We start from the raw sequence: 26,682 nt of genomic DNA, 5'->3' as shown, positions 1-26,682 counted from the left end.
GGCTTATTCACTTGTCTGTCTGATCTAAAAAAAGACCTGTAAACACCTGTAAAGAAGTGTAATAACCATTGGTTAGACAACTTCTGTAATTAACAGTCCAGTGAGCTTTACTTGCTATGAAGCAGTTGTGTCATTTGAATCAGGGTATATCAGTATGATAAAGCTTGTGCACAAGGAATCACAACAACAGCTAAAACATATTAATTTATTCACTACAGTTATTACATAGTCATCTTAGCCAGGTGCCCATCACGATGTATGGTGTAACATGAGAGCTGGGGGTAATGCTGTTGCTGGTGGAAGGGCTGAGGAAACCTAACCATAAACACAGCAGCTAAATTGTGTTGGTAAGGTAATGAGCTATGCTGTGAAGGAAACACGATATAGCTATCAAGTTAACACACAGCAGACTGAGGGGACTATGTTACAAAAAGAAGCACCAACATGTCAGACTGTTTTTTCCTCTCACGTTTACTTGCTGGCATTAAAACAAAATGTGACAGGAGAGCATTGTGGGGATTCACTAAATGAAAAACATGGCAGGTGGTAAATTGAGATATTGTGTAATGAGATTGCGTCAATGCCAGAAACAAAGTGGCACATAAAATGAGTCAAGGAAGTATTTTTAGAATTGTATGAATGCTGCAACTAATGTGGGTTACTTTCTCAAATTTTTCTCTTTAGGAAATTGGTGCTAATTCAACAAAAGTAACCTAACGAAATGAAATTTTGAAATATTGTGATCTAAAACAATTACAAAGATAACTTATTATACTAAATTACATCTTGATACTGCATACCGCTTCCCCAACATACAGTACATTGCATAAAAAAAACAAGAAAAGTATAATAGCAGCAAAATCATTGGCACTGACCCTTGAATCACAAATTTCAATATGAAATAAGTCATCAACCAGACCCTAAAAGAATTCAGATTATACACAATAGTCACACATTATCATCAGTGTTGCTAAATGCAGGAAATTTCAAACCTCAATTCTTTTCTGTGGTCATTAAACATTTATTGTTCCATGATATGATGTTTCAGTATATTATCTCAGCGGTGGATGTACTCCTGTTAGTGACCATGTTAGCCAAACATGACACATTTGATTGAGGTAGAAGTAAACACACACAGAATTGAAAGGTTGAAAGAGTTGTGCTGATGTTTCTTCTGGAACCCTGTCCATTTCCAGAGGGGAAGCTTTTGAAAACACAGTAAGGACACACATTGTCACTCTGTCAGCTGATGGGTGTCAGCGTTTTCCTCTCTCAGTTTCCTCCTAACTTCTTTTTCAAGTTCAAGAAGTTTCTCATAAAGGATGTCAGACATTTCATCGTCGATGTCCATCTAAGACATGAACACAAAAACAGAAAATCAGATTGAATTACAAGTGAATTAAATAAAGGTATGGTGTCAATTGAAGTATTGCCTTTCCAGGATTACCTGCTTGTCAAAATGCTCAAATCCTTAACATATCTCATCTAATCCAAAACCTTTTGTATAAAGTATTAGTTGTTATTGTGTCTTATGTTATTGGTGGCTTTTCCAGGTATTGCAAGTTGAAATGTTGACAAAATGCAGGAATCAAGCACAATATTTGCTTATATATGCTTTATAAATAACTGTATATGTGTCAAAGTCATGGTTTCTAGTTACGTACCTGCTGAGGCTGGGTGTAGTTTATCCCAAGGCCGGAGGTTAGACTGTGGTACTTCGCTCTGGGATCCAGTGATTCTGGTTTTTGACCAAATAGCCAGTGCTGGAGAAGCAAAGAGAGATGTTCCATGTTGGCAATGTTAGGTTAATCATTTGAAATATTTTAAAATGGATACTAGAGCACAGGATATCTACATACCAAGGCTTCTGCTCCATTGTATGGTGTGAGGGTGAATGTGTTGGTGAATATCCTAATCTGTACAAAAAAGAAGAGGCTGAATCACAACATCAAGCTCGAGGAAGAATATGCTAATTAAGGACAGAAAAGTACAGAAAAACTTACCAAATACATAAAAGGCATGATGAGAGTCCAGAAGAAGGAGGGGAGGATACCGTACGTCAGATTGGTCATCACCAGTCCTGGGCATATCGCTGAGGAGAACAGCCCCTGTCCAAACCAAAGAAGAAGAGTAACGGGAGGCATTAAGAAGGCATTTGATGATGCTTACGATTATTACGGGTTAATGTTGTAAAAGGGTTCAGGTTTCTTTGTAATGAGGCCAAAACACCGTCACACAACACAGTTTAACATTGACATCTATAATCTGTGTTTGACAGACTAACCTGATTGTTCTTGTGCCTGTTGAGCACCAGACTGAGCATGTCTGAGGCGTATTTAGAGGAGCTGTAGGGCTCCGTCCCCTGTCTGTGCTGAATGTCCTCGATGCTGAAGGCGGAGCGGCGAGCGTTACTTGAGGACGTCCACACAATTCTGGACGTGTGAGCGGCCTGACACAGCAGAGGCTCCAGCTCCCTGATCTGGACCACAGAGAAACCATGAATGTCACAGCCAGAGGATAAAAAAACAAGGAAAACTGACTAATTTGCCTGTTAATTGAAGCCTTGGTAAGTGTCATTCTATTCTATGGGTTTTAAGAAATGTATCACAATTCACAAGATATGCTGTGCTCACCAAACATGCATCTTAAACTTTAAATATGAATGAAAAGGTTAATGTTATGGTCATTATAAACGTATCATTGTGTAAGTAATTTGTAGTTTACCAGGAGAAAGTGACCAAAGAGGTTGGTGGCAAAAACTTCCTGCAGACCATCTGAGTTGAGTCGGTCCTGTTGAGTTAAGAGCCCCTCTGCTGTAGCAAACATGTTGATGATATTTCTGTGTGTGGGATGCACCATAACACAAGAGTTTGGACGATTATAATATCACAGCAAATCAGTGTAAACACCAAAGAGAGTCAGGAGGTGGCTTACCTGGAGAACAGACCCTTGAAAAAGGCTTTGAGGTCCACCTGAGGATTGGGCATAATTCCTGCGTTCAGATACAGGAAGTCAACTCGGCTGTACCTGAGGATAGAAAAACACAACAACTTATGAAAGATACATCTGTTATTTAAAAAAAGCAGATAGACAACAGAGAGTACAGCCTGATGTCAGCTATACCTGGCCTTGACCTCCTGGGCGGCGTCAAGCACCGACCGCACAGAGCCTACATCCAGGTGCAGCAGGTCCACATGGGCATCGGGGTGAGAGGTCAGAAGGGCAGAGTGTGCCGCTTTGGCTCGCTGCATATTCCTGCAGGCCAAACACAAGCGGAGCTGGCTGTCCTCACTCAGCAGCCTTTCACACAGGGCCAGACCGATGCCACTGCACAGAGACAAACAAGGAAATATGAAAGTACAAGTAGACTGCTAGAATCCATGTGCACAAGGCAAATATGCATTTCCGACTACATTTCTACTAAAATAAACAAACTTACATACAAGTTTCCAATGGCTACAATCCAGTTAATTATTATACAAGTACGTGTTTTATTCTATAATAAAAATAAAAACAATGCTCACATGAGAACGGGTGAATGAGAACGAAAGCATTTAAGATAAATACAGATAGATATGACAGCTTGAATACATACTATGTTGTCCGGCCACAAATAGACACTTTAAACGAATGTGAATGTGTCAGTGAACGTACCTGTTAGCACCGGTGACGATAACAACTCTCTCCATGTTGACTGTAGTCTGCCGCAGCTACAGAAGCGAACGGGAGCCTGAGTGTACTTCGCTTTTCAGACTCGTCCGGCCCATCACCAGATTCCTGCCGAAGACAGCAGCCTATATGCAAGAGCGAACACGTGGTGTGATTGGATGTCACCAAGCAGCCGGCCAATCAGATTCAACTACGGGTACTCGAAAGGCCAATAATGTTTAACGCGCAACGATTGAAAATATTCTCGGGTCTTTCGATTCGATGACGTCAACTACTCTCTGTTCGGCCTCATTCAAGGTGTAAAACAAACCAGAAAGCATTTATCATTATGTTTTTGCAAATATTTGTTATTTATTATTGTATAAATGTTGTTTTAATAAAACGTAGTCTAATCAGGGCAGGCCCTATAAGTGGGTTTTCAAAATCTGTCCTATACCTGAATATTCACAATTTCTAACACAAACAATGATAGCAAAAGATTGTAAAGGTGGTAAAATGAAACCATGCTTAGCAGTGGCAGATTTTCATTTTTCTTTATTTACACTTTGCACTTTTATTCCCAGATGTGAAACTCTTGCACAACATACATTTATTTATCATAAAAAAGGCACAAATAAGTTTTAAAAACATCATGTCATTATTGTGTGACAATTTCAAGTAAAATATCAAAAGAAGTTAACTATGCTGTACCGGCATTTTCTAATAAAAACACAACAAAATTATCGGAAGGAAGGAAACTACAATAACACTATGTTGGATAAATATACACAATCTATGAATAGAAATTAATAAATACACAGATAAGAATGTATTATCTAAATTATTTGCAGCATATCTACAATGTAAGGGCCTATTCAACTGTATGCTTGGTCCTCATATCTTAATTAAATATTTACAGAATAATGGAAATCAAGCAATGTTTTTCAGGTTGTTCTGACTGAAACCAGACCTACATCAGCCGGCATGGCAGAGAGAGACGGTTCCTCCCATCTGCTACGCCAGGCTGTCCATCAGCTGACTGTGGATCTCTTGAAAAGTGGGTCTTTGCTTGGCGTTCCTCCTCCAGCAGCTCAGCATGAGATCATAGTAGACTCTCTCCGGACAACAAGGAGGCTTTGGCAGGTACACCTGAGCATGGAGCAAAGTCATTTTACTGTAGGTTTGGAGATTATTGCTCCTCTAAATGGCATTTTTAACTTCCCAGAAAAGAAAGTAGACAATTTTGAACCATATGAAAGGATTTGATACTTTGTGCAGTCTGATATTCCAGTGATCTTAGATTAGATCTTAGTTGCATCCCTCTCTTCCCCCTATATTCCCTCTCTCTCTGTCCACCGTTAAACAAGCTATTTGACCCTTACCTGCTTGCCCTGGTCCCTGAAGAACTCGCCTGTGTTTTCAATAACCTGCTCGTCAGAGAGCTGGGAGTAGGGCTGCTCCTTACACAGGGTCAGAATCTCCCACAGGGTCACACCGAAAGCCCACACGTCACTGGCCATAGTGAACTTACCCTGCAAGGGAGGATAACTCTTATTCAAACTGTCAATCATAACTGCAGCATCATTAACACCAAGGTCAAACTATGATGATAGGGTCTGTGGATTTGGTCTTGTGGATCAATCAAATGAGCAGCAAAGGATGGAATTTTTGACACCAGTTTAAAAATGAAGATGGATGTTTGCTTTCCTCAGAGCTCTCACCAGTAGAATGCTCTCCCAGGACATCCAGCGAATAGGCAGAATGGCTCGGCCTTGAATCCGGTAGTAGTCCCCGCGGTACAGATTTCGACTCATGCCGAAATCTGCAATCTTAATGGTGTAATTCTTACCCACCAGGCAGTTGCGGGTTGCCAGATCACGGTGGACAAAGTTGAGAGAGGACAAGTACTTCATACCGGAGGCAACTTGCACGGCCATACCAAGCAGCTCACTGTAGCTGTAAGAGCACAGGAGGCCGTAGCAAAAACAGAGTACAAGTCAAAAACGCTTTAGGGTTTTGTTCTGTATTGTGTTGTTCAGTTTACTCCGTGTTACGGATACATTAAGTTTTTGGTTAGTAATTCCAGCTTACCTAACCATACCCATGTTGTTTAACTTCATGTCCAACTTCTCCTCTCTCTCCTCCTTGCTGTTGTCTTCATCAGCATCCTCTTTTAGCCTTAGATTGCAGAGGAACTGGTTGAGGTCTCCATTTTCCATGTACTCGGTGATCATACATAGAGGGTCCGTGTCCACACACACCGCCAACAAACGAACAATGTTGGGGTCCCTCAGACGAGACATGATCCGGATCTCCTTTAGGAAATCATTCCTGTAGCAGGGATGGCAACACTTGTTAACTGACTGATTACCTGTCATCATTACATTCTTAAGAGGGTATTGTCTGTACGGGCACAGCACAGGCAGTATGTCAACAGAAGAGATTGTCAACCCGACAGTTCTTCCTAAGCATGCAAATCATATGATGAGTAATTGTTATTACCTTGCATTCTTGTTGGCATCCTCCCTCAGCATTTTCACAGCAACAAGCAAAGATGATTCATCGTTGCCCTCAATAGTCAAATCCCCATCTAAAAAGTCCTGCATGCCCTCTGCCTCACACAAGTGCACCTGTTATAGAAAGGGCCTTTTCAGTCCATCATCCACTTGGCACAATTGCAATCCATCTATCTATGTTTAATAGCACTTGGGTTTGCTTATTAATCAACATGCATAGTGATTTCATTTCAACGTGTCAGTTCTTTCACCACACTACTCCACTATTCATCATTCAGACTGGGAGCTAGAAAGTTTCATCATCATAACATTGGGGAAGATGAAATGACCCTAAGAATCAAAACAATCATTTGCAAGTGTAAGAACCATGCAAAGCATTAAAGTAACACAACTGAATGTACCTCTCCAAACTGCCCTACACCCAGTTTCTCCTTGAAGGTGAGCTTTTGTCTGGGGAACTCTCTCAAAGATGAATCCATGCCAGTAAAGAGATTCATGTTAACAGCAGTGAAGGAGTAGGTGCTGGTGTCGCAAGATTCCTGCAGGCTGATGATGTCTGCCTCTGCATAGTGGGGAGCTCCGTCTAAACCGGCGGGAGGGCCTCGGGGGGGAGTGCTTGGTCCTGCAAGGCACGCATAAACTCACACACTGCAGCAGCTGTAGCTGTAGCTGGTTTCCAACATACAGTATCTTGGCATTAGATCTCTGCCAACTTACCAAGGTGACTTACCAAGATGTTCAGTAGATTGAGCAAACTCAGGAAGTTTCCTTATGAGACGCGAAGGCTCCTGGTAGTCGGCGCAGAGTGGGAAGATCCTCTCGTAGGTGGAGTTGGAGTTTGATCCCTCCTCGCTGGACAGAGATGAGTGGTTGAAGGAGAAGGCCTGAGTTTGAACTGCAAGACGAGCTGTGAGTTCATCATCCAATATGCGACGGGAAGCCTGAGAAGGGAAGCATGCAGTTTAGATATCTGCTCTCAATGTTTGTGTATAAGGATAGAAATCATGAATCAGAGCTTTGGATGCATTTAAGTCAGCTATGATGAACTGAATACCTTCTCAAGCATCTTTTGCCACACCTGCCGCCACAGGATGATGACTATAATAGTCAAAAGAATGGCAATGATAGCCACCAAGCAGCCAATCAGGATCCTGGTATTGCTGTCATCCAATTTATGGGTGGGGTCGTCACCTTATAAACCAGGTGAAAATCAGGAGATTTGTCACAGTCCCGGTCCTTATTATCACACAAGCTATTATTATGACTCAACATTTAACCACTTTGTGTTTCTACATCAACGGACATTGTCAGAATAATGTGCAATTCCATACATTGTCAGTAGGGGGCACTGTCGACACAGAAAAGGCACATTTCATACAAGAGGGAGACTCAATATGCTTTACAGGTTAAACGACATTTCAGACAAAAGAATCCATTAAAATCCATTTGAATAAAGAATAACATAATACAATCAAAACACATATACTCATTTAAATTTGAAAATAAGATTAGAAAGCCTAACTTTATTATATCTAAGTGCAAGGTTTACATCTTAGCTAAAGTGCAAGGTTTGTAGTTTAACAGAACACAATGGGGAACATAAACATTTTTTGCCTGAATTTGAAAGAAGTCAGCAAGTCTCAAATCTTCTGGAAATGTATTCTGGCTATTTGTGGCATAGGAACTAAATGCTGCTTCTCCGTGTTTTGTTTTGACTCTGGGGACAGATAACAGATGGTCCCAGATGAGCAGAGGTGTCCAGAGGGTTCATACTGAAAAAGCATGTCTCTGTTGTATTTTAGGCCAAAACCTTTAAGTCATCTATAGAAGAGCTGCAGTTTTCTGAAATTGATTCTCTCTCACACAGGGAGCCAATGCTGGGATTTGATAATTGGTGTAATGTGTTCAAATGTTTTCGCTCCATTAGAACTCCAGCAGCAGCATTCTGAACAAGCTGTAGCTGCTAAGAGCCTTTTAAGGGAGACATGATAAAAAGACCATTACAATAGTCTAACTTACTAGTAATAAAGTAAGTTGCTGACCTGGTAGAATGTTTGTGGGGTGTCCATGTTTGCGATTAGTCAGAGATGTATTGTACACTGCTGAGCCTGTGATGAAGAAAGAAAGGGAGGATAAAAGACAAAGATGAAGGATGTGGATGGGGGATCATTCCTTTTGATATACTGTATGTTCGATCATCCCCACAGAACCCATGCTAAAACTTAGGGATGATGCACAGATCTGATCCCACTTTACCTGACTGGAAGGCAATCTCACTGAACAGCATCCAACTGTCAGCGAAGTAGAAACGGCACCTAATGGAGCTGGCTGTGCGGTCCCCGAGTGGCACGGTGACAAACCTGGCACTCTGGCTCACACGGTCAACAGTGGACCTGAAGGACACTGGATCAGTTTCCCAGTCTGATCCTGACCGGAAGTAGCAGGCGGCCTGCTTGAACATCCTCACGCCTCGACTAAACATGTTATTGCAGTGGACCTGTAAATACAAGAAACATGATCAAACAGCATCTTTCAAGTTCTTTATTAGTATTACTACCCATGATGAGTAATTTAGGGCAAAATTGTCCAAAACAGTCACAATATGAATGTTACTTTCTATGATCTCTCTCAACAGTGCTGGTTTCCATTGAAATACACTGAGTCCATTAAATTGCAATCCAGTAAACTCTCCAAAGTCTCTCCTGACCTTCATGGAAGTGAAGTTTCGGACGTGATCAAAGTCAAAGGTCAACTCCACATAGCCTTTGGGGAAGCTCTTGTTGGTCCAGCCCACGTAATCATATCCTGGCCACATGCTGTAGGTGTGGCTGTGAAGAAAATCATCCAAGCCCCAGGTGCCATCTGTCAGCTGGCCCAGGCCCTTTGTAAGCCTAATGGAGGGATGGACGGACAAACTAAAAATAAAACTCGGTTTGTAAATTCAGGAAGCGTACCACCTCAAAGAGAAACACACATTCTACAGTTATGACCAAGATCAACCATATTTTTGGCCTACATCTTTCTGTATAGAAGTAGTTGTAAAATCCAAACCTTTCAGCCAAGGCTCCATCATACACAGAGTCATTGAAGTACACATCCATGCCCCTGTAGATCATTTGATGCCCATCTGGAACGCTGTAAGACACCAGGCCATCTGGGTAGAAGCAGGTTAAAGGTTATAGAGGACGGTTGTGTAGAGATTTTAGACAAAAACAAAAACATGTTTCATTAGATGCTACTGCTATTAGATGATTTGTTATTTTGGAAAGTGATGACTGACCCAGCCATTCGCAGCCATAGAGTTCCACTCGCATACACACAATCATGGAATGGTCTGTCACGGGCATAAAGCGGATAAATCGGGCTACGATGGGAGGCTCCAGATCCTTCAGCACCACATCATATGCGTTCCTGTTTCCCTCAATGACCTGGCACACATGAGGAATGTCGTACTATTAAATACGGTAACATACATGTCAACACAGTCTGCATGGCCCATCTGTCCTGGAGGTTTTGGTTACTCCAGCTTCACACAAATTCTAATAATATATATCTACCTACAGCTGATCTGATGTACAAAATTGGGGGGTTGAGAAACACTGATATGCCGTCATATCTTTACGTGCCCACCTGCCGACCCTTCCTGTCACGCCAGCCCACCCAGTCGTTGCCATCGCGGCTGAACTTGATCCTGTATCTCTGGGCGAACTCATTACCCATGCCGTCAGCATGGCGACCTTGTGTGCCCACGAGTGTGATGAAGTGCAGTGAGCGCAGGTCAACTTGGATATACTCTTTGAACCCGTCAGGCTCTGACATGATATCAGGGCACCAGGCACCGTCCCCGTCTCCATTATCAAAGTCCAGTCTGAAGAGGAAGAAAAGAATAAGTCTAGTGCAGGAATCCTTTTATTATAGATAAAAGCAATGACAATTTCTTCAAACTAACTGCAATTTTTGTTGGCGTGCAGGGCTGTGATTCATTTGATCATGTCAGAAAACTGATGCTCGTGTGTACAAAATGCTTTAAAGAAGCCTTGAAATTGTAAACATAGACACTTTGAAAGAGTAAATGATCTCATCCAAGCAGTAGATTTGGCCACTTAATTAAAGAAAATGTGTTTTCTCAGTAATATACTGAAAAATCTTCTCTGCATATTTCAAGAGATCAAAAAGCAATGTTTTGTTTTGGTATAGTTGGCAAGACGTTAATCATGTTTGAAAGAAAGCCACTTAAAATAAACAACAGTAAAAAACTGCATTAAATCTGAATAAATTTCACTGCGTCACAGGAACATTTTTTAACACCCACTAATGCCACTTTGTTAGTGTAGATGCACATTTTGCCCAGAGAAAATGAAATGAAATGACTGTTTAAAATAGAGTAAGTTATAAAAAAAGAACTGTGTTGAATAAATAAAGCAAAATACCTCCCAAATCTTGCAGCAGTGGACTCAGACCACTGACTGGAGGCAGAAATGTCTTCGTCTTGTATCTGCCCACCGGTCATACCAAGAGGATAGCGGCACATCTCTGAAAATACATTAAACAACACTGACACGTGTGCACCTCTCTTCATAATGATTGTTCTTATGTCATTTAAAGTGGAACTCCTCCAATTTTCCAAATTAAACTCTTGATTAGGGTGACCGCTATTCAGTAGAACGTTTTAATAAATTCAATGCCTCAAGTTTGCAGCAGTCTGGCCCAGACGGTGGACTTGTTGACTCCAATTAGAGTCTGCATGACTCATTTGTCATTTTCAGGCTCTAACATGTGCTCATGAGGGAAATCAAGTATGGGCACTACAACCCCCTTAATCTTTGCCAAACTGTCTGTGACCAATCAAAGCGTATCAAGAGAAGAAACATCACAGCAGACTAGAGCATCTAGGAGTCACTTTAGTTTACAAACTTGTAGTGGTTATCACAAACAGGAAGTAAACCTTGTGATGTGACAGGTACAGTTGACCTGACTTTGAACAGCGCCCTCTACTGTCTTTAGAGTCATCTTTCATGTGATGAATCCCTGTGGCCATTAAATTGAAGTTAATGTGGAAATAATTGGGTTTCCCCTTTAAACCGATTAAATATGAATAATGAGTGCATTTATGTATGTGTGTTTGTACGCAGGCGCATAGACTTCATGAATATCGGACCATTTGGTGTTTTTGCCGGACACCAGGAGTTGAGCGTTAAGTGGACTCGACTCATCCCTTCCCCCAGTCCCCTTCCTGCAGCCCTGCAAGGCCTCAAAACCCAAACAGAGGCGTCACTGTGTAGGTGCCAGTCTAAGCAAAATGAGCTGGGAGTGGCTTCTCTGCCGCCTTCTCTTTACTTTTCAGTCCCTTCTCATAATTTCTACCAGAGCCACGTGCCAGAAATTGGTGAGTAAACTTAGCAGGGGACTGGGACCCAACAGGCACTAACTGAGTGATGTGACAACAAGGAATAAGTTTGATACCGACAGAAGCTTTAGAAGTTATATATGGATCATGGCCCAAACTGTAGATCAGGAGTGTTTATCCTTCCATCTCCACCTGATAATTAAGGGACGTCTGTGTTTCTTTCGCCTTCCCACACTGAACCGCCTGACATGTGCTTTAAGGAAGCAGCAGAACAAATAAGCCTTTTAGTGTGAGAATATTCTGTGTAAGTGTGTGTGTGTGTACATACTGTGCCTTCACCACCCTCCTATACACCTACAACATTTCTAACTTTTTTCCCGAATGCCCCCCGCCTGTCAATGGTCTGCCTGTTCGGAGAATATTTGCAGACTGACCATTAGGTAAACCACACGCACACACCCACACACACACATCCCCCCCCCCCCCCCCCCCCCCCACACACACACACACACACACACACACACACAGATTCTTACATTCTAAGCCCACCCACCAAATATTGCGATATTGCTTTCTGTTTTCCATCATGTCAACATAAATTATTTCAAGTTTATATGTGATATGTCCCTAGTGACGAGAACTATGACTGGCTTAGTCCTGTAAGTCACTTTGGAAATTGTTTCAGCTCATTGCAAAATATCAAAAAACATAAATATATAATACCTGGGTTGACTTGAGACCTTACAGTGGCAGCCAGCAGGAAGAGGAAGACATGTCTGATGTGTTGAATCTCCGTGACCTTCATTTCTTCGCAAGGGACTGCACACCTACATGTTAGAGGGAGGCTGAGCATCAAGACTGCAACCTCAGTATTCCTCAGTATCATTATCATTATTAATAATGCAATCTATGTTTTCACACTTTGCAGTTGGTAATGAATGATTTCAGGTCAACAAACTGTCAAACCCCATGTTTGTGTACATTTAAAGAAGCATTGTTAACATTTACATTGCCATAAAAAGATGTCAGTGCTGCTTCGCGAGGGTGAACACGTGAACATTCTATATGGTTAAACATGTGGAGGTCCACAGTGGCAAACACACACAGGCTCCCTGTAAGCCAGACCCACTGACTCCAGCCCCCTGCCATCACAGAGCCTGCAGTGTGAGCTCCCATCTCATGTCAGTCATTACACGCCTGTAAAGGTCTCTACTCTACTCTACTCCACTCTACTCTACTCTACTCTATCGTACTGTACTGTATTCTACTGTACTGTACAGGTGCTCTAATGTACTGTACTGTGCTATACTCTACTCTATTGTGAGTTATACTTCTATTCTCTACTTATGGGGGAATGTTGGGTTTCTTTAAATACTCTGTATGTAAAGTGCCTTGAGATAACTTCTGTTTTGATTTAGCACTATATAAATAAAGTTGAATTGAATTGTGTTGTTTTTGTTTTCTATACTACTATACTGTAGTGTACTATGCAAGACTATACTGTCCTGTACTATACTATATCATGATGTACTGTACTGTACTATACCACCGCACTGTTACTGTACTATCCTGCTATATTGTATTGAATGTATGACAGTGCTATAATATACTATGCAATTCTAGTATACATAACTGTACTGAATTATACTAAACATTATAGTACAAGTACTGTTATATTAAAGGGATTTATTATATCACACCTAAACACTTACACTTTGTTTCAGAGCTGTTAATGCTGATGATGATATGTGAATAACTGAAGGTTAACTTGCAAATATTGCAATAAATGAATGATTACAATACTAATACCAATGAAAATAGTTATACATTATCAGCTATAATGATGATCTAAGCCTTTTACTGATTTAAAACTCTATGATGAGGTGAACCAACACAAAGTGAACACGTGGGTTCAGGTTAGTTTCACAGATGAGAAGAATATGGTTTCACTTACTTTTACAAGTTGTTCTCTCCTATTGTGCATCTGTGACCAGGAATATTCCAGAACTTGTCTGAGTTGATGCATTCAGCGCTACAAGTCACTGACCTATTCCTAGGAAAGAGTTTCTCAGAATGTAGGTGTATGTGTGTGTGTGAGGGAGAGAGAGCAGGAGAGAGAGAGGAAACGAAAGCTGATGTAAGAATCTCTCTGAAATGAAAAAAGAAGGCAAAGAGAAAATAACATACTTTGGGATTTTGAGGTGAGACTAAAATCCCAAAATTCCACCTGATCCACATGAGGTTTTAATTATGCCGTTTAGAGGCAGCTGAGAGCAGCATAATTTAGCAGCAACCAGCAACGGCTACTGAAAAAACAGAGGAAAGTTCATATGCTTTGAAATAAGGAAAAACTGTAAATTACTGCAAAAGAGAGACACAAAAGGAATGAATGACCTTTAACTGAATGAGTACAGCAGCTGGAGCAGAAGAAGGCCGGAAAACTCAATATTCTATGCTGTATAAAAAATTGATTGGCTGATTTTTTTAATACATTAAAGGCAGTTGAACTGGTCAATGTAATGCAGCACAAATATACAGATACTGACTGAAGTAATGTAAAGGTATGTCAGGTCCAATACCTTGTAGTAAATGTAGTAGTAGTAGTAGTAGTGGTAGTAAATGTATATGGGATCCGAGGGGAAGACAGGGAGGGAAACTATATTACTCTAAATCACACTGTATCCAGAATAAAGCAACAACATCTGCGCTTTAAAATTGTCTTTACTTGAGGATTTGGAGCATTTATGCACATTTTGGGAGAGATTCAAGAAAAAGTGGATTAAGCGACATTAGAGACCATTTTTCAACATAATAAAGCAGATGAATCCGAGGCCAACCCCTGGAAACAGCCCACTATCTGTCATAAGCTGTACTACTTGAGGTGCAGGGTAATGTGCTGAAGGTGGGCACGTAATGGCTCAAATTCTTTTATGGTTTCATCTGCAGTGTTACAACAAACCGCTGCTGCTGCACGGCGGCTCGGAGAGAGATGACACCGCTGTCGTAACTCTTACAGAAATGGGAGCAATCACCTTTACAAGAGCCCTTCTGCATGTGGAAAGCCCAGTTATAAATACTAATGAGGCACAATTTTTAAAAAGGGCAGCACAAGACAATGACAGAATGTGGAGGGGGCACGGTGCTGCTCGTTGTTATGGTTTCGCTTTAAATCACAGGTTTATACATTGCAGCAAACGGCAATCTTTTGATTTACAATGACGCAGCGATTGCGACGAACATGGCACACTGCAGTTAGAGAAAGGCCGTTTTAATTCCACAAGACAAGCGTTAAACTGAGCACACTTACAGTTTTAGTACACTTCATGTGAGCGGACATGACCTTGGAAAGAGATGCCGGGGTGGATAGCAGGAGAACAGGGAGATGGAGGTGGACGGGATTAAGACAAGGGAAAGATGTGAGCGAGGAGGGAGGGGGAGATTTATTGATTGATTTTGGACAGAAGTCAAAGACAAGTTGGCTCACAGGCGGCTTGGTGGAGCTGGTGGGACAGCTGGCATGGAGAGTATAAAGGAACCAGCGGTCGTTTGTGAAGGCAGCAGGCAGCTGCAGCGACACGCCACAGCTTCATCCTTCCTCCATCCTTCCTCAAATCGGAAATTGTTTTCAGGGTGGAGCAACAGTAGATGCATTTTATTATAGCATCAATAAATAATGCTTACAATATACGATGGCTACATTTGTAAGGAGCAGATACAGTATGATCTAGTAACAGCACTGGCACACTGGTATTCTGATACAAGAGAGGGAATCAGGAAATGCTCTTAAATGATAAACAGAGGAATTGAAAAGACCATAAACAAAATAATTGCCAGATTTATAAATGGTGTTTTTTCATTGTGCAATGAGGACAAAGTTTGACTGTGAGAGAATAAATGTCAAATTTCTGTGTAATTACAGCGTAGGTGTCATCGCAAGCGCAGCAAAGTTTGAGGTTTCACACTGAAGAAAAGGTGTTTGTGTGCCCAGAAATATTGTTTTTCTTCATAGAACTTCATTATAAAATAACAGCAATGACTGTCCATGCTGAATGTGTCACGAAAGCAATAAACACAGACACTAGCACAGTGCAGCAGGCCCAGCTAGAGGGGACTGCGTCGAGTCGGGTGTGTAATTTACAACAAGCACCAACGTACACACATACAGTATATAACACATACACAGCAGAGATTTTCAGAAGAGACAATGTAAGAAGCACCACAGTGTTTAAACTATCTGGCAGTCCGTGGTTTGATAAAGCCGCACTACGCCAAATTCTTATCATCACAATGTGTGACGGAGAAGAGAAAGTGGTGCTTGAATTGCTTTGCTTTGAATGGGACATTTAGATACACAAATCTGTTATGGAACCTATGCTTTAATGTACAAAACACACTGATACACCTCTACTCTCCTGTGCTGCCGGTAAAGCTGTGCACACTGAGTGAAAACACAACATATAATGTACCGTCTCCGTAAGGCCCTCCCATGAAAAGCCCACCATAATATGATTGACCAGCTGTGTCAGGCCAAACACCTCGTTAGCCTAGCTTTGTGGGTGTGTCTATTCAAATATGTTATTTGTTGACGTACACATGTTACAGAAAAAAAGGTGCTCTGGATGCGACACAAATCTGAAGTGAAAGGCAAAATTATTTCCTTAAACTGCGTGAGTAGTTTCTACCTGTAATGTGCAGCTTAATGACGTTACAGTACAGGATTTCTGGGTATTGAAGTAATTCAAATTCACAGATTTGACCTCTTGCCACTCAGCATAGTGTGTAATATATACAGTTGCAAGTATCATTACACAGCCATCTCATCCCCTAAGCAGTCAGGCAGGCTGTCTGCATTCAGCACATTAAGGAGACGAGCAGCACCTTCAGGCCCGGCTCCCTCGCCCTGACCCCAACTGTCCCGGTCATCACTCTCATCTGTGTTAGACTCGTATTCAGAACCAATTCCCGATTCCCTGAATCGGAGCAGTTCCAGGGCTCCCAGGACCTGCTCCCCTAGCAGCGAGCTCTCATCTGTTGCTTCATCACTGGGAGTCTCCCCCGGGTCCTGGGCCTGCTCCTCCTGACTCTCTCCCGGCTGCCTGGAGAAGAAGCGGAAACACTCCAGCCGAATCCCACTCCCACTAAGCCCTAGAGGGCTGGTATCTGTGCCCACTGTCCCAGGTGAGCTGGGCCCAGGGAAGGTGGAAACCCAAGTGCTATCATTCATCAAAGCCTGGGACTGAGTGGACAAATTGGCTGAGGAAGAGGACGTTGTGATGGCGTCACCGGACCCGCTGGGGGGCTTGGCACGGAAAGTGATCTCCAGTAGACTGTCCTGAGAGCCCACTGAGGACAGAGGAAAACATCAGGGAGAAGAAGAGCAGATTCAGAGGAAGAGCAATAGACAGGATTAATAAATAACATGTGACATACAGTATAGCATGTAGTGCTTTAGTAATGTAAGACATGTGAGAAGAAAGGTGTGAACAAAGCAGATTAGATTATGGTGGGTGAGATGTGGTGACCTACAGTACTGGCAGAAGATGATATTTCATGACAGCGTGGCAGCAGATACAGAGAGAGGAGAGCAGCACTGAATCCTCTGAGAGGTCTGTCAGGGGATAATTAACTGTGAGCCAGAAGTGGATCAGAAAGGTGCAATAAAGAGATGGAGGGAGTGAAGGAGAACAGGATGGTTTAAGACATATAGAGGGGAGGAAAAAGACACGGGTGCCAAATAAATAATTGCATACTTTGTCAGCGGTAAAGTAATTAATCGGAAAATGAAAACTTGAAAAAATATCAACACCACCATGTTAAGTGGCTCTAATGCAATTTAGCACTCAGTCTAAATATTACAGTGGCACATACTGTAGATTAATGATTGAAATACAGAAAGATTAAAGGTGTGTGTAGGAAATCTGAAGACAGTAATGTAATAAAATTTGTAAAACGAGGGATAATTAAAGGCTAAGATAAGATGAGATAGGATAAAACTTCATTTATCGCGAGGAAAATTGCTGAAAATCTTATAAGGTTGGTTTCACTGGGGATTGAACCCAGGACCTTCTGCGTGTAAAGCAGACGTGATAACCACTACACTATGAAACCTGTGACATGGACACTATGAAACAATAAAACCAAATCTGAACTCACTGGACGTCAACTGGCCGACAGCTTTTAGCTCCAGCTCCTGGATCTGTTTGACCAGCAGGGAAATGTGCTGCAGCAGGTCTGTGTTTTGCTGCAGCAGCCTCTGCACGTGAGCCTGAGCCTCCGTCCTCGCAAACACCTCCACCGACAGCTGCTCCTGGAGCACATGTACCTGGACAGGCCAACAACACACACACAGTTAAAACACACACACACACGCATACACATGGGTCACAAGCAAACCCATGACTGAAGAAAGAAAGATCTAGAATGAATTAGTTATGAGCAGTATAGTTTTTTCACATATACACACACCACTTCTGCTTCACTTAAGATACAGCGATTCATTAGAGCTGATGTTGTCACTAAAAGAGTGTTGATAATGAAGTTTCCCAGTGACTCTCTGAGGTTGTAAGCTCAAGAGAATCAATCACCAGATCCAACAAGACTTTGAGGAGGAGGAGCTTTTCATCAGTAAAAGCTCCTCGGTGCCAGTGTGCAAGAGATATTTTGTAAAACTTGACAAAGCTTCACTCTATGACTCATAGGCCCATAGCCAAGATGAAAAATAACGTGATATGAAATGAGAAGTTTGGATTGAATGAGAAAAGAGAGTGAATTAAAGAGCCTGCTAACAACAGATACAGTTTATTCAGAATGAGATGAGAAATGTGACGCTTGCTTACTTGTTTAATAAACTCACTGGTTCAGAAAGTCTTGTCACGCAACACAATGTTTAGTCATCACGTTAATTAGAATTTTGATGTGCAGTGTTATGCAACTGGAGTGAAGCTGTTATTGTGCCTTTGTCTCATGTATTTGCTGATATTTGTATGTATGTAATATCTATTATTTATACATGTACATATTTATCCTAGTTCAACAACAATACAATCATCCTCCCTGTTGTGAAGCGTTTCAAAGGTAAACACAGATGACAAAAAGATAAAGCAGAAGGAGAAGAGGAGGAGTAATGGTTCTAAACGCATCAGTACCTGTGCCGAAGCAGCCAGAGACTGCTGCTCCTGCTGCTGCAGCTGTTTCTGAAGCAGATGGAGCTGATGTTCCGCAGAGCAGGTCGGGTCAGCGGTCAACTGACCCGGGACAGAGGGGTCAAGAATGGGCGAGCTCAGTAACAGAGAGGGGTCATGGGATACCTAAGGCAGAGATTACATCAAGTTAGTGCTTTAAGTGTCTAGAAAGAAGACGTGTGATGTGTGTGTGTGTGTGTGTGTGTGTGTGTGTGTATGGTTGGGTGTTAAGGGGGATTTCTTCATTATCTGAAGTAATTGACCAACCACCTATAAGGTGGGTTTAACTATCTAATCAACAAACTATAAAGTCGCAGTTTAGACATCTGAGTTGCTCACTGTTCATTCATGACTTTCACAGTTTTTCTACTTGAGTGAGTAAGCAATTTTATCTTGCATTCTACAAATCCTAACTTAATTTTGTAAAATCAATTTGACCGTGTTCTGAAAGCTCTTATTTACTCAGTTACCGCAGGTGTGTTTACAATCTGAAAACACTGAAAACACTCCTTCATTACTGAGGGTTAGTATTTAATAGTTTGGTATATATATCTTTTCCTCAGAGTGTTTTTCAGCTAATATTACCGCTTCCCCCCCACTTTTCTTCCACCACTGGTGTCAGAGCTTGTTTGCAGGACAGAAGAGTCTTGCATTCAGTAAATCAACAATCAAGAAGGCTGATCGTTAAGTTAGATTATCAGGTGGTCATGCAATGTTTGAATCAGCCGATGCAGGGAGCCATGATGTCACTGCAGCTGCTGTTGTTGATGGTGAGGCAGAGAGTGATTTAGGATGTGGACAGTACAGGGGCACCCATTCACCTTCTAGTAGTCAAGTCAAGGTAAGTCAGAACAGCACAGGGCAGAACACAAGGTCCAAACTTTTGCTGTAAGTTGGTTGATGTTACTTCTAGGTTGTGTGTCATCAGAAGCAACCTGATGTACCAAATTAGTCACCTTTTGTTTAAATATATTGTAAACTGTTGCACCATATACATTACTACCTTTTCATGTTTGAATGGAGATTCCATCAGCAGACTCTGTAAATAGACCTATAGACTGACCAGACTGCCTGCTGTCAAGATGGTTCATCCTTACAGGGAATTATGAGTCACACAATTTCATTAGAGTGCAATGGAACCATGTCTGAGCATGAAGGACACAACGTATCTGCCCTGTCTGAGATGGCAGATCAATCTTCTTCATACTACTGAACTGTGAAGGATGGCATGTTACTTCACCTTCAAATTAAAAGTAAACAAGTAAACATTGACATCAGATCTGTTTAACTGTAGAAAAACATTTCAATGTCCAATGCAATTCTCTCCTTGTGACGAGCTTCTAATTAGTTGTAATATTTGCTCTACTCAAAGTTTTCCTCTTGGGTAATAAAACTGACAGACGGTCTAGGAATCAGCAGCTAATGAAACGTGATCGCATCAGCGCCGAGAGGCTTTCACAGGCTCCTCACAAGGCCACGCTTTCATCATAGCCCTCCGCGAGCTGGGAGCCTGCCAGGATTGTTTATCTCCATGACAACATAGCTTCGAGTTTCTTGTACAATCTTAATAAAATATAGCCTGCTACAATACATTCTACTCGCCTTTGGATGTTGCTTCTGTTAAGAATGAATGCGTGTAATTGAAATTGGGATAAAGTGATTCATCTAAAAACACGTCTGCAAATATCCTTGCACGCTCTTCGAGAATAAATCAGTTGAGAAGCAGGAGTTGTGTGTATTTAAATGTCTTTTAAGGGTTTTGCATATTTCATCTATGCATGGTTTATGAAGCAAAAGGTTTATGAGGCAATAGCAGGGGGTAATGATGCTGAAACCAGTGACATAATCTACGTTACCTTCCCATTGTTACTGAGGGTTTCATCCTTTTTGCTCCTCTCCGGATCTGATGAGGAGACACATTCAATGCTCTCTTCTGTCGTGGCTTCAAGGTCAGTCTCCTCCGACAGCGCAAACCTTTTCTTTGCTGTGAAAAGACACACAAACAGAGGCGATTTTCACGTTCGCCTCTCTACCTTGTAGTACTAAACTTGTGCGTCGTGTCATAGACATCAAGAGCCACGGGGAATGAGCTGGCAGAGACCCACACAAGGTTTTTGATCAATAGTCATGACACACCGACAGCATTCTGCGCCTGCCAGCTACTTAAAATACTATCAGCAGGGAATAATGACGCCTTTTTTTTTGTCAGGAAAGGCTCTCATTTGCCACTCAGCAGAGAGACAAAGGCACAGGGAGTTTGTGTGTTGCTGATGAGAGGGAGAGAGAGGAGAGTCACCTGGCACCGCCTCTGGCTCTTCAGCGTTCCCCTCCCCGTCCGCCTGGTCGTTGGGACTTTGCTGCAGGGTCAGCTGGTGACACACATCGAACGCCTGACCCACTGTCCGCACTATCCTCATGGCGTGGGACTGAGAGTGTGTATGTGTGCGTGTGTGTTTAATGAGTAGGGGCAGGGGAAAGTAGCAGGGAGCAGCAGGGGAGGAGAGGGTTGCAGAGAATGAAAAAAAACAGGGTCGATAAGAGTGTTTGTGTGCATGCGTGTGTAACATTTAATGGCAAATACGATGAAAAATAGATGGTAGAGAGGTAAAGGGGAATGAAAGGGTAGAGATGGAAGGGAAATAGCCGAAAGGAAGGATGAGGGAGTGAAGGAAAGAGCAGGTAGAGACATTAAAGCTTGGAGATAATACTAGCACCATAATTCAGCTGCTTGGCCCTGTTTGCATTGTCTGTTTTGCATAGATTCAGCTGTCATGGTGATGGATCGGTCTATTTCATGAGGCAGATAACTTTGATGGTGCTGGGAGTGAGATAAAGTTTTGTTGTCCTTAAAGGAGGCTCAGTGGAGCCAGTAGAGACTCTACTGAGAGAAATCAGAAGAGACTAACTAATGTAAATATTTGTACCAATGAGCTTCACTGATATCTTCGAAAACAAATATCAGATTGTGTTTATTTCGTCATTTGTTTGCCTGTTGCCATTACATTCAGTTTAATAATTAAGGTCTGGCATTATTATTTTGGCTGTGCTGTCTCTAAGGGAATTTCTGCAAAGTACAAATCTGATTGTAATTACATAAATGAATTATAAATGAAGATTAAAATGTCTCAGTACTTTTTTTTACTACATTTGGGAACTACTTTGAAAACTTACCATTTCCTCAATTTGCAAAAAACCTTGCTGCAGCACCAATGTGCACAATGAGTGACACAGTCTGCTTTCATCCTCTCCTTTTAAGGCGTTTCCTGTCTTGCTTGTACTAAGCAGATGCGCTATGAAATGACATCGTCGTGTTGCAGGAGTAAAGGACAAATCAAACATGAAGCTATCAGTGCTTTTGGCGCCTAGGGGTTTGTCTTAATGGATTTTTTGTCATAATGGATTTTTTTACACTATATAATGAGGGAAGATAAGAAAAAAGCATGTTATGTCCCCATTAAGATAAACACACAGCCAAGAGGTTGTAGCCTGTAAGATACATTTCATTCCTGACAGATTTTCTAGCTCATTTTCTTTATTCAGCTCTTCCATGCAGTCTAGTGGCAGGACCTGGACATTATAATAGAGAAATCTAGTGGTGTTAAGTCAGCAAATTGTATCAAAACGTTATCAGATATGTGACTTTGCTCTGTCGACACACAATAGAGAGACGTTAATAATCGACAAGTTGATGTCTGACGCAAATACCTCCCTCCCAGGCCTCCAGCAGAGCCCTGTACACCTACAGCCACACAGGGCAAATAAATCAAACCGTGTGTATAAGATTGTTCATCTCTTTCTACAAACAGCACCGTGTTTGGTCTGGAGCAATGAGATAAGGCTCAGCAGAGGCACAGAGGCACAGAGGCCCCACCGGCCGAGCCCCTACCTGTGTGCCGACTGTCAGGGAGTGAAAATGTCATCGGGCGCACAATGATTAGTATTCAGCTACACTAAGTCACTGACTGTCTGGTAGCCATGGTGAAGGGATGGAAGTCAACATCAGTCTTTGCCTCCTTCATATGCAGATTTGGGAGAGAAAAAAAAAAAGAAACACCTCTTTTTTGCCCACAACACTGTTCAGGCGTGTGTATGATGCAATAGCTGATTTTTGAGCAGATCTAAGTGAACAAATGCAATAAGACGTATATATGGATGGAATTAAGAGGATTCTGATGCTGCCAAATACATATGACACATTGAGTTATCATAAAATAAGTCCACCAGGTGAGGAAATGCACGGAGAGAGTTAAAGTTTACAATCACATCATGTACAGTTTGTTTGTTTCTCTGAGTAAACCTACACCAATTTATGCCGATTTCAATCTAATGATGTTGTTTACATGAAATATGTTATCCTCAGATGGTTTAATTTAAGTATAACTGAAGATTTCACACACTAACAAAAAGGCATATCCTCTCTACAAACTATGTACTGAATTTGGATTGTGGAGTTAAAACAAGCAATATACAAGCCTACCTTCCTCTTCGACTTGAACACATTGCAGCGGAAAACGTTGCTCTGTCCCTCTCTGGCTATGTAACTGAAGATCTTCAAGTCTTGGGCATCGTGAGAGACGTAGAATATCCTAATAATAGAAAGAGGAGATAAGAGATCGGGCTGAAACTGGGTGTAATTTTTGCTTTAATATAACAAAATGGAGGAGGAGGAGGAGGCCGCACCTGTAGATGGGGTCCTGCGTCACTAACACGGCGTTGTCGTCCCAGGCCCACCCTTTCCTCTGTCACAGCAAGGGAAAGACAAATTGAGTTGACAGATGCAGCACAGTTAAAGAACATAAACATAAAGTCAATTAAAGGACCGACCTTTTTCTTCTTACGCAAAATGACTTTGACGTAATCGGTAGACACGACGATGTTGACCTTCTTTTTCTTTACGTTCTTTAGTTTGTACTCATACTGTAGAGGGAGAACGATCATGACGTTAATGTTAAAGCTTTGCAGAAAATGCACTTTAGACATTTATTTGCTGTGGTATCCATTGAAAATATCACACAGTGCCTTTGAGTTCGCCACACAAGACGATCGACCGCACTGGAAAAGAACAAGGGGATTTAGAGAGAGAGAGAGAGAGAGAGAGAGAGAGTGAGAGAGAGAGAGAGAGAGAGAGAGAGTGAAGCCATTTTTGACTCTCCTGGTCTCGGGGGGAATGTGAGATTGAGTAAACATTGAGAAACTGTCACTTTCTAAGAGCTTTCAAAGACAGACTTCCCACAGGGACACAGACATGTGTGGACACTTTCATCCCTCTCCAGCATGAACACTTAGAGTCGCCATCCACTGCCAGACATCAGGGCCCAGAGATCTAAGAACGGACAGAATTTATTGTCTGTGAAGTAACAGGCAGCTTTCTTTACGCTTTGTCAATATTTTACTGACAACTCAGAATAAATGAGTGACAAGATCTCACAGAAACAAACTGAAATAATAAGACTTATGCAACGCTTCTTGTCATATGTTCCTATCCTCACCGTGCATTGTGGGTTTGTGGGTTTGTTGTGTTGTGTCTGTAGGAGGGAGTGTAGCTGCTCAAGTGAAGGACACAGCCACTGTAACGTCTAAGTGTGTGTGCAACCTTTAGAATATGTGTGTACGTGCGTCATCCAGGCTAAAAACACCTTCATGTCGTCCCCGTGTAAACTGGTAGAGGAGGGCCATCCAGCTCCATCTGCTGCTGGCAGAGGGAGAGGAAGAGGAACACGCGAGGCGTTTATGCCACATTTCATGGACATTAGCACAAATGGCTGTGCGGGAAAAACTAAACGGATGACAAAGCATTCGACAGGTTGTGTCTGGGTGCAGCCTTGGTTTGAGACTTTATCGGTGCTTTAGTTTCCTCAAACATTTTTATATTCAAAGGATGTTTCCCCGGGATGCAGATACTTTTAATTACCGTGTCAGCAAACTGCTCGCCAGCAACATTTACACACTCGCTTCAACGTTTAAATCAAGTTGTTTATGATGTTTTGACTCATCTCTTAATGTCTTCTCCCTTCCTATTCCACCTTATACGGGGGAAAAAAAGGAAAGAAGACGGCAGCCATTTGACTCTTTTACTGGACTTTATTCTGGTCACTAATTTACAATTTTATATTTTTGTTCCATCTTTATACAACTTGTCATTGTTTATCACGTATGCCTCTTATTACACACCTGCTAGTTTTGCCAGAAGTGCATCCTGTTGACATTTCTTCCCTTTCTCCTTACACACATCTTTAAAAACATCAATGTGTCTGTACTTTGCTATACAAATCCACTTGACTTGACTCTGACATCTCTCTTTTCATTGCTTCAGTCTCATTCATCTGTATCATTCATGTCCCTCAGAAAGGCTTGTTGACACCTAATAAACCTTTATGTATTCATTTTTAATTTACATTATGAAGGAAAAAGTATGTAACTACTGCTCACACACAATAAATTCAAGCAAATCTGATGCTTTAACCAACACTGTATCCATCAGCCTATGGAATACCTCAAATCCAGTGTGCACATATAGAGTATTTCCTCCATAAAAGCTGCTCTATGGAGGGAAAAGTGCTCTGTAGACATAAGCAGACACATCATTAAACCTCTGCCACTAGACGGCGAAACATCTGCACCGTCCACTAGGGATAAAGATTAAGTCCTTTCTGTGTGTCACTGGGGATCTGACCTCTGAGTGACATCACCAGGGTGCAAGATTGGATGCTGGACTGCTGACAGGGCAGCTAAATGCTCTTTCTCTCCCCGTTCTCCTCCGGTGATATCTAATAATCAGAGATCTCATTGTCTCCAGTGGCCTGGTGTAGCCTAAAGGCAGAGTATAAGGGCGAAATGTTGTATAGGCCTGTAAACAGATGTTGTGTAAATCCCACAGTGATTTACACGGACGCTGACAGCTCAGTGCGTGTGTGGTTTCACACACACACATCACCGATTTACACTGTGAAGAGGGTGTTGAGGTGAATTAAGGATCCCTTTGAGCTTCAAACACAAGAAACCGCCAAGGACATAAACAGAAGAGCGATAAAGAGAGTGGATTCGATCACCAATTTCCCACAGGCCTGGGTCAATGTTACTGCTGTTTTCACGGGCAACACACTCAGTAAGCTGCTTCAAGGAAACGTATCTTACTCTTATTCTCCTCATTGCAGCAACTATCTCCATTCTGCTGCCGGGACGCCCCACCTCCAAACTGCCAATGTACTGAAAAATACAAGAGAGGGGATTTAAGATTCATCACAGCCTGAAACCAAAGATTAAAACCTGACCTCATCACAGGTTTATCCATAATTTCAAACGGGAAATAAATGATCAGTGTTCCTCAAGTTAAACTACACTTCAACATGCAAAAAATGCATTAGAAAAAGTAACAATAACATTTTAAAATACCACAATCAGTAACCTATGAAGTATCACCATTACAGCGTAGACCTTTATATGATTTATAAATGATAGAAATGTGACATACTGAGCATATTACAGTGATGTTAGCGGTGTCAACCCTTATAAAGGAGACACCTGTCATAGCAACATCAGCTGGGCTTCAAACCTATGATCATTCCAGGAACAATCTGTTGCAGAACGTCCCCTTACCTTAGCCTCGAAGGAGACCCCATGCTGGAACACCTCGTCGTTATGCATGGGGATCCTCAAATCGTGCGCGTCATCCACTAAATTATACTTGGTTACCCCTGGCATCGCTTTAACAATAGCCGAATCGCTCCGACACTTGTTTTACGACAGCGCTATGGAGCTGCAGATATGCGCGTCTGCTCCTGCGCCGCTCTCTCCGCACCCTCCTCTCGCCAGGGCGACGCGGCACTCCGCAGGTCATTGATTGGTCGATGAATTCAATTAACGCGGATCGTTGGATCGGTTAGTGACCCCGTCAGTCCCACCGGAGCCGCGGAGGAGTGACACTGCTGCACCGCCGCACCGCACCGCACCGCGCCACCACCGGCGTCCCGATGACGCACGGATTCACGGC

General features: G+C 42.1%; 3 protein-coding genes and 1 non-coding gene across 4 annotated transcripts; all 4 read right to left on the bottom strand.

Moving 5' to 3' along the window:
* Window positions 1-997: 997 nt before the first annotated feature.
* Window positions 998-3,759, bottom strand: LOC142993900 (3-keto-steroid reductase/17-beta-hydroxysteroid dehydrogenase 7-like). The gene is made up of 9 exons (XM_076144443.1): window positions 3,655-3,759; window positions 3,124-3,327; window positions 2,935-3,027; window positions 2,725-2,839; window positions 2,285-2,479; window positions 2,004-2,108; window positions 1,860-1,916; window positions 1,665-1,763; window positions 998-1,351 (listed from the first exon to the last, which is right to left on the bottom strand). Exons 1-9 carry the CDS (start codon window positions 3,687-3,689, stop codon window positions 1,235-1,237), a joined length of 1,020 nt encoding a protein of 339 aa, XP_076000558.1. The 5' UTR covers window positions 3,690-3,759; the 3' UTR covers window positions 998-1,234.
* Window positions 3,760-4,354: 595 nt separating this feature from the next.
* LOC142994185 (discoidin domain-containing receptor 2-like) lies at window positions 4,355-13,561 on the bottom strand. Its single transcript, XM_076144912.1, has 17 exons — window positions 13,466-13,561; window positions 12,235-12,338; window positions 10,595-10,697; window positions 9,795-10,032; window positions 9,445-9,592; window positions 9,216-9,318; window positions 8,872-9,055; window positions 8,421-8,661; window positions 8,207-8,272; window positions 7,219-7,355; window positions 6,895-7,105; window positions 6,566-6,786; window positions 6,151-6,278; window positions 5,740-5,979; window positions 5,370-5,604; window positions 5,031-5,180; window positions 4,355-4,797 (listed from the first exon to the last, which is right to left on the bottom strand). Exons 2-17 carry the CDS (start codon window positions 12,314-12,316, stop codon window positions 4,663-4,665), a joined length of 2,622 nt encoding a protein of 873 aa, XP_076001027.1. The 5' UTR covers window positions 12,317-12,338; window positions 13,466-13,561; the 3' UTR covers window positions 4,355-4,662.
* Window positions 13,562-16,315: 2,754 nt separating this feature from the next.
* LOC142994298 (carboxyl-terminal PDZ ligand of neuronal nitric oxide synthase protein-like) lies at window positions 16,316-26,393 on the bottom strand. Its single transcript, XM_076145065.1, has 10 exons — window positions 26,289-26,393; window positions 25,827-25,898; window positions 23,517-23,609; window positions 23,373-23,431; window positions 23,170-23,278; window positions 20,989-21,118; window positions 20,549-20,676; window positions 18,657-18,818; window positions 17,665-17,833; window positions 16,316-16,854 (listed from the first exon to the last, which is right to left on the bottom strand). Exons 1-10 carry the CDS (start codon window positions 26,391-26,393, stop codon window positions 16,316-16,318), a joined length of 1,566 nt encoding a protein of 521 aa, XP_076001180.1.
* Window positions 17,547-17,619, bottom strand: trnav-uac (transfer RNA valine (anticodon UAC)). Its single transcript has one exon. It is a non-coding gene; the product is annotated as a tRNA-Val (tRNA).
* Window positions 26,394-26,682: the final 289 nt, after the last annotated feature.

This window comes from Genypterus blacodes, unplaced genomic scaffold (assembly GCF_046128005.1).
Source record: "Genypterus blacodes isolate CSIRO-AG114 ecotype Tasmania unplaced genomic scaffold, CSIRO-AGI_Gbla_v1 ptg000029l_1, whole genome shotgun sequence".
Taxonomy (NCBI): Eukaryota; Metazoa; Chordata; class Actinopteri; order Ophidiiformes; family Ophidiidae; genus Genypterus; species Genypterus blacodes.
Note: the sequence above shows the minus strand (reverse complement) of the source record. Positions and strands in the feature narration are given on the sequence as shown.